We start from the raw sequence: 6,720 nt of genomic DNA on the forward strand, positions 1-6,720 counted from the left end.
GCAGAGAAGGCAATTTTATATAATTTGGCAGTGGTTTCAGAGAGCACCAATAATGTTGCAGTTCAATAACATAATTTTGTCTTTTATTTTAGCAACAAATTCAGTATCCATCTGTGGTGATGGGAGACCGAGAAAAGACAGTGGACAAACAAACAACATATTTCACCTCATTCGGACAGTCAGGTGACCACAGGTGTGTCCATTGGGCTTCTGTACGCAGCATAAACACACAGCATGCACATTTTAATACTGTACCGTGTCTGATTGTATTAAACCTCACAAGAAAGCTCTATCAGAATCAGAAACATTTTTTTTAAACAGCTCTACTGAATTCAAGGAATGTCTGCTTCCCAAGATAAATAAATCTCGGCCCATCAACCTTCGGGAAGTTCCTGAAGACAAATGGACAACAAACTCATCTGAGGAATTTCGTGCACACAAATGTGGTATGTATGATAACTGCATGCCATGTACTTTTTGTTCTTTAATGCAGAATATGGGACAGGGGGACTTATAGTTAACTGAAACTAAAATTAAAACCATTAAAGACATTGAAATAAACGTTAACTGAAATAAAATAAAATATATCAAAAAACTTTTTCTTTCAGCTAGTTGCCAAGGCAACATTTCTCATTTTATTTAGTTTAAAGGCACAATATGTAAGATTTTTTTATTAAAATATCCAAAAACCACTAGAACAGTGTTATATATTCTGCTGACTTGTGTACTTACATTATCCCAAATGTTTCGAAGAATGTTTAAATCCAGAGAAATAAGCTATTTTAACTAGTGGCACGGACTGTGTCTATAGTTTCATTGTGTCACCTGCCAATGACGTCACACACCCTCGATTTCCGGTTTTGTTTTGTAGAAAACATGGAAACACCAAAGACGCTTTACTAGGTTGTGCGTTTTAATAGACCGGTGACGACCGCACAGAGTAGCATTATAACAGAACTTTCAAACGTATCTAGTATGATAAAACCGCGCTGCTTTACACCACATACTTACGACCGGAAGAAGCGGAAGCAGTCAACTGTGGCATTATAAAAACTCCGCTGCTTTCGAGCCGTGTGTCATGCTCGTTCAGTGGCCTCGTTTCGCTTCGACGGCTTTCAGCCTCACCCTGCTTCATTCTACTACGTTAATAAATCATTAGCTCATCCATGAACATGATTTCTGCCCGAGTCCCGTCGGATTGCATCGGCTGTGGGGATGAAGATGACAACTCCCATGATTCCACACTCAGTCACAGCATCATCAATGTAGCGTCTGGACCAATCCAACACACTATATATTCTCTTTTTATATGACAAATACTCTGTAACCTCAGTTAACAAGCCATATGAGGACCCATGGACCCTTCCCCCCGGAATGCGTAACACCCCAGGAAGTCGAACAGGCCTCTTTGTTGCATGGCAACCAACGCTGATATCACTGGGTTTATTGGCCAAAAGTATGTAAAGCAGGGAAAATCCCTGCTTGTCCCAAGGAAAAGCAGAGTAGAAATGGACTGTGTTCTAGTTAATTCATAGAAAAACCGTTATTTGAATGAACACACATATTTCTTCAGGCCATTGAGTATATTATTGTCATTGTGTATTTTGTCTTTGATATTCTTAGACTATTTTAGTATGCTTGTGAGAGGACCCATTCCTGATCCTCCCTTTTCACTATATGTAATCCTACCTTGTTTAGTATCTATGAATTTGCCTTCGTATGATCGAAACAAGCGTGTATATTATATGGTGGTACATAGGCAATATATATTAGGGCCCTGAGAATCGTTAATAATTTCGATTTAAATCCATTTGCAAATTACCATGCTTAGAGAACAAAGGGTCGTAAACCCTCCAGCAATTGCCACCTCCCGCTCGGAAATTCCATTTTGCTCATTGGACAAGCCCATCTTGAAAGGCGGAGATCTTCTCCGACCTTAAAGGCCCGGCTCCAGGGACCCGCCCCAGTCGGTGATTCAGTCAGAAGCAAAGATGATGTGAGAAAAACGCTTCAGGATACAAAGCATCTGTGCCAGGCCTTTCTTCGGCCTAGTCCTTTCCATTCATCAAGTAACACTGACTCAAACTGGTTCTTCTCATCGACCCGAATTCAGCAAAGATCTACGGGAAGCTTTAAGATTTGCATCAGGAATCTCTTTCAGACCGCCGAGACTCGCTAAGTATCAAACTTAGTCTTATTAATTGATACATTAAGTATCAGTTACACCTTTTTACAAAGGTGTGTTTGAACTCAGAATCTGACGTATCCCTGAAGGCTTTGATCTGTTGAATATACATGCAAAGTGTTCCATAAAATCCATTCTTTATGCCTCTTTCTATGCTGAGTTAAACTTTAACCCTTTCCTATACCAACTGTATGTGTGTGTGTGTGTATGTGTATGTTAGACCGGCTTAATGTGTTTATGTAGTATGTTAGACTAGTTTAAGTGTTTATGTAGTTAATAAAACCTTACTTGTATCACACTTGACGTGTTCATTGTTTACTCATAACCGGAGTCAATAATCATGCAGATTTACGTTACAAACTTATAGAATTGTACAGTAAGAAAGTTATTTCCCTTAACCAGGAAATTAACGTCTTAGAATTGACAAGACAGTTGACCCTGAGTGGTCAGCTAAATATCTACAGTGGATCTAAAATATGAATAGTTAATTATAACTAGTTATGGTTAATTATTCATATTTCCCCATGAGCTAAATTCGCTACACGGGCATCCTTGCGTCTGTCAGTCAGACGGCTTTAAAGAAGAGCCGATCCTCAGGAATAAATTATGTGGATATTATCATAACACAAAAAAAGATCCATCCAATCCAGGATAAATTGCTTCATGCTTTCAGGCAGACACCTCAAATTGCCCATCTGACTTGTTTTTTCCCTTCTCTCTATGGACGTGAATATATTACTTCTGTCTTACACCTACATTTAAATAGGGGGAAGTGAAGCAACATGGCTGTGCGCTGCTGATACTGTACATGGCAAGCAAACACGCTTCGTACACATGAGACTTACTGCCTCTCTTTATGTACATAGCACTGGATTGTGGCGCTTGAACACTTGAGGGAGTTGGGGGAGGTTTATTGTGATTTGGATGACAGTTGCTTGTTTTCTTTCTTTCATGAACATACAGGGACGATTTGATTTTGAAATTAGTTATAGCACAAATCAAAATAACAATTTCTGCATCATTGCCGAAACCAAAGCTTAATTCTCCTCGCGTCTGATTGGTCACATCACCCACAAAAGACTTGTCCACAGTCCTGGGCAAATGAAAAGCTGTACATCATTAATCGAGCCACAGTTTCAATAGGTCGCTCTCCGTTTTCTAATGCTTTACTTCAGGAAACAGGACTGAGACTGCCCACACTGCCAAAAGCACCACAAGTTGGTTAAATGACCATGGTGTTGGTGTGCTTGACTGGCCAGCAAACTCACCAGACCTGAACCCTATAGAGAATCTATGGGGTATTGTCAAGAGGAAAATGAGAAACAAGAGACCAAAAAATGTAGATGAGCTGAAGGCCACTGTCAAAGAAACCTGGGCTTCCATACCACCTCAGCAGTGCCACAAACTGATCATCTCCATGCCACGCCGAATTGAGGCAGTAATTAAAGCAAAAGGAGCCCCTACCAAGTATTGAGTACATGTACAGTAAATGAACATACTTTCCAGAAGGCCAACAATTCACTAAAAATGTTTTTTTTTATTGGTCTTATGAAGTATTCTAATTTGTTGAGATAGTGAATTGGTGGGTTTTTGTTAAATGTGAGCCAAAATCATCACAATTAAAAGAACCAAAGACTTAAACTACTTCAGTCTGTGTGCATTGAATTTATTTAATACATGAGTTTCACAATTTGAGTTGAATTACTGAAATAAATGAACTTTTCCAAGACATTCTAATTTATTGAGATGCACCTGTATTTGTTTATTTTGAATACGCGCCCTCTAGCGGCTAAACTTACATATTGTGCCTTTAACTTGATATACTAAAATAACTAAAACTGAAATAAAAAATAATAATTATATAGACAAATAAAAACCCTAAAAACATCAAAAATGACAAAAACTACAGTTAAAATGAAAAGGAAAATATTATTTTTTTTAACTATTAATAAAAACTATAATAGTATTTGAATGTTACTAAAATAACACTGATATGAGAATGTAGTTTTCTCCTGAAGCCGTACAGCAGTTTTCAAACTATAAATAAGTGAAAGCATTAACTTAATATCTTAATTAAATGTAACATTTCAATGCATTTGTCACATTTAATTTTTAAGTCTCCTTTCTAAAGATTGAAATCGTGACATTAATTCTGAACTATTTAATTCTCTATTATTTTATTCTGACCTTGTATTGGCCTGCTTGTGTCTCACCCTCAATACCTAGTATTCAAAGTTGGGCTCTCTTCTCAATAAAAAGAAAGTCGGCTTTATCTGTTGCTTTTTGTGCATGTTAAAAGCACAGCATGAGCAGCAGATGGTGCAATTTCAATATTCCTTACTCAAACATCAACCTGCCTTCAACTTCTGCTTTACATTTATCACACAATGAGAGAATTAACAAATTATTCGTCAATGACTTTAATAACTGTGTTTGTTTTTTTTACCAGGCCCTATTCACTTAGAGCGCAGATGCCCGACTCTCAGCTGTGTGTTCAAAGGAGAGACGCTCACAGGCGAACAGCAGAGACTGTCAACAACAAACCAGTGCTTCTTCCCAAAGGTCTGACCTGTTGCACTTACTCTTTCTTGAAGAACTAGATAATGCAAAGCATGCCTTTTCTAACTGAGATGTCTGCCATTCAGATAAACCGCTCACAGTTCCCAGTGCACGTGGATGGAGCCAGCGTCAGAACTCTCAGCAGCATTGAATTTGGGAGGCCTGATCTAGTTGGAAGCTTTTATAGCACAGCAACACAAGAGCAGTTCCCACCAAAAGAGGTGGTCCATCCCAAGCCTCCAGTCTACCCACCGAGCCATGTGCTGTTTGAGCAAGGTACTTTCACCTGTATTTTCACAATGAAACGACCTGCCCACATTACTTCCCATTATACACTTAGAGTGTAAAAAGAGCATATGGGCGGCTGTTCTGCTTGATCTGACCCTTAATGATTCTTGTTGGGGTAACTGAATGTTGTCAGGCTGTTCAGTCATACTAAGTGTTTTTGTTGTTGCTTTTGAAAAGAGTAAAAACACTTAATTTAAATGTTACTACACAGAGTATTTTTAAGTTACCTTCAGTGGTTTTTTGTATTATTGAGCTACTATTACATGTTAATATTCTGAATTAGATTTTTTTGTGACGAAAGTACAATTAAAATTTCCAAATCATTAAAACAACACAAAATGTTATCATTTCAAAATGTCTATATCGTTTTGTTTTTTTTATTATTTTATTAATTCAGTTTTAGTTATTTTAATATGTCAAGTTTTTTTACATTTTATTTCAGTTACAATTTTACATTTATTTCAAGTAACAAAAATTTTTATTTTTTTTTATTGGTTTTAGTTTTAATTTAGTATAATAACCCTGGTTACCTGACAATTTTTTTTTTTAAATAATAAAATATATTCAAAAAATAATATAAAAGGTAAAAATAAAGTTGTTTAATTATCTTTTTTTTTTTTTTAAGAGCCAGATCAGATGATTACAACCATGCAAAAAGATTTGGTCCCATTGAACTGTAGAAGACAGAAAATGAGCCCCAGCCAGCTTCAGCAGGTAAAATATTTACATTTCACAACAGATAAACTCCAGCTCACTGGTTTCCCATTTATTCTCCAGTCCTTCAGAAGTAAACACAGGCATTGGTCAGTTTTTTTATATCGTCTTGAGCTGTGAAATGGGCCTTTGTTTGCTTGAGTGGTGCCAAAGTTAGCTTGAAACCATGTGATTAGAAGTAGTGGACAATTAGTTAAAAAGTGTCACAAAATTATATTGTCGAATAAGGATACTACCCAATAATTATCAACAGTTTTCTCACTTTTAGGGGGTTGTACAGCATAATAGTTGTTCAATGACCAGTTTTAGAGCTGATCAATCTCTTTCTAGGTTAAAGACAGCCATATAAAGCCCCGGCACAGCAAACATGACTTCAGGACAACCCACAACGAAGCATTTGTGCCCAAACCCTACCGCAAGGCATCCCTGGCAAAGCCACCTCTACAACACATCAGCCATATGCCTTTTTGAGTTGAGTTGAAAAACATCCAAATCACATCAAAAAGGTCTGTACTCTATACAAATGTCATTTTTCGGCTGAAGGCCTGTGCAACGTTCATGCATAATCAACAAAATCCAACATAATCAACCAAATCCAACTCAACTCCAGCATACAATAATAACAAACAGGAGCAATTACGATTCCTTCTTATTTTTTGATGGACTTGATTTTTAATGACAGCCACCTGATAATGCACACAGACTTAAAAAAGGACAAGGACATTTGTTTAGAGTGCAGACCTTTTTTGTTTTTGACTTTAAAATATTAAAAACGCATGCATGTTTCAAAGCATCACTTGTGTATGTATGTCCTGCCAAATTCATGTCATGTTGGAAGCCCAGAATTTGGCACTTAACATCATTGCCTCCACAACCATTAGTGCGAAAAGTTCTTATCAACATATAAGAGGCTTTGAGGCATGTTATGACAACAGAACATGTCCTACTTACGATCAAAAGTGTGTGTGTGTGTG

The 6,720-nt window shown here is 37.2% G+C and overlaps 1 protein-coding gene across 1 annotated transcript in view; it reads left to right on the forward strand.

Moving 5' to 3' along the window:
- The window catches only part of LOC107578194 (uncharacterized), a 6,891-nt gene extending 674 nt beyond the window's left edge, over positions 1–6,217 (forward strand). The window contains exons 3-8 of the mRNA XM_016264175.1: positions 93–193; positions 322–446; positions 4,635–4,747; positions 4,831–5,020; positions 5,658–5,746; positions 6,077–6,217. Of these exons, the coding sequence (XP_016119661.1) occupies positions 93–193; positions 322–446; positions 4,635–4,747; positions 4,831–5,020; positions 5,658–5,746; positions 6,077–6,217 (759 nt within the window). The remainder of the gene's footprint in view (positions 1–92; positions 194–321; positions 447–4,634; positions 4,748–4,830; positions 5,021–5,657; positions 5,747–6,076) is intronic.
- The last annotated feature ends 503 nt before the right edge of the window (positions 6,218–6,720 follow it).

The sequence above is a fragment of the Sinocyclocheilus grahami genome, unplaced genomic scaffold (genome assembly GCF_001515645.1).
Source record: "Sinocyclocheilus grahami isolate Dianchi unplaced genomic scaffold, SAMN03320097.WGS_v1.1 scaffold9275.1, whole genome shotgun sequence".
Classification (NCBI taxonomy): domain Eukaryota; kingdom Metazoa; phylum Chordata; class Actinopteri; order Cypriniformes; family Cyprinidae; genus Sinocyclocheilus; species Sinocyclocheilus grahami.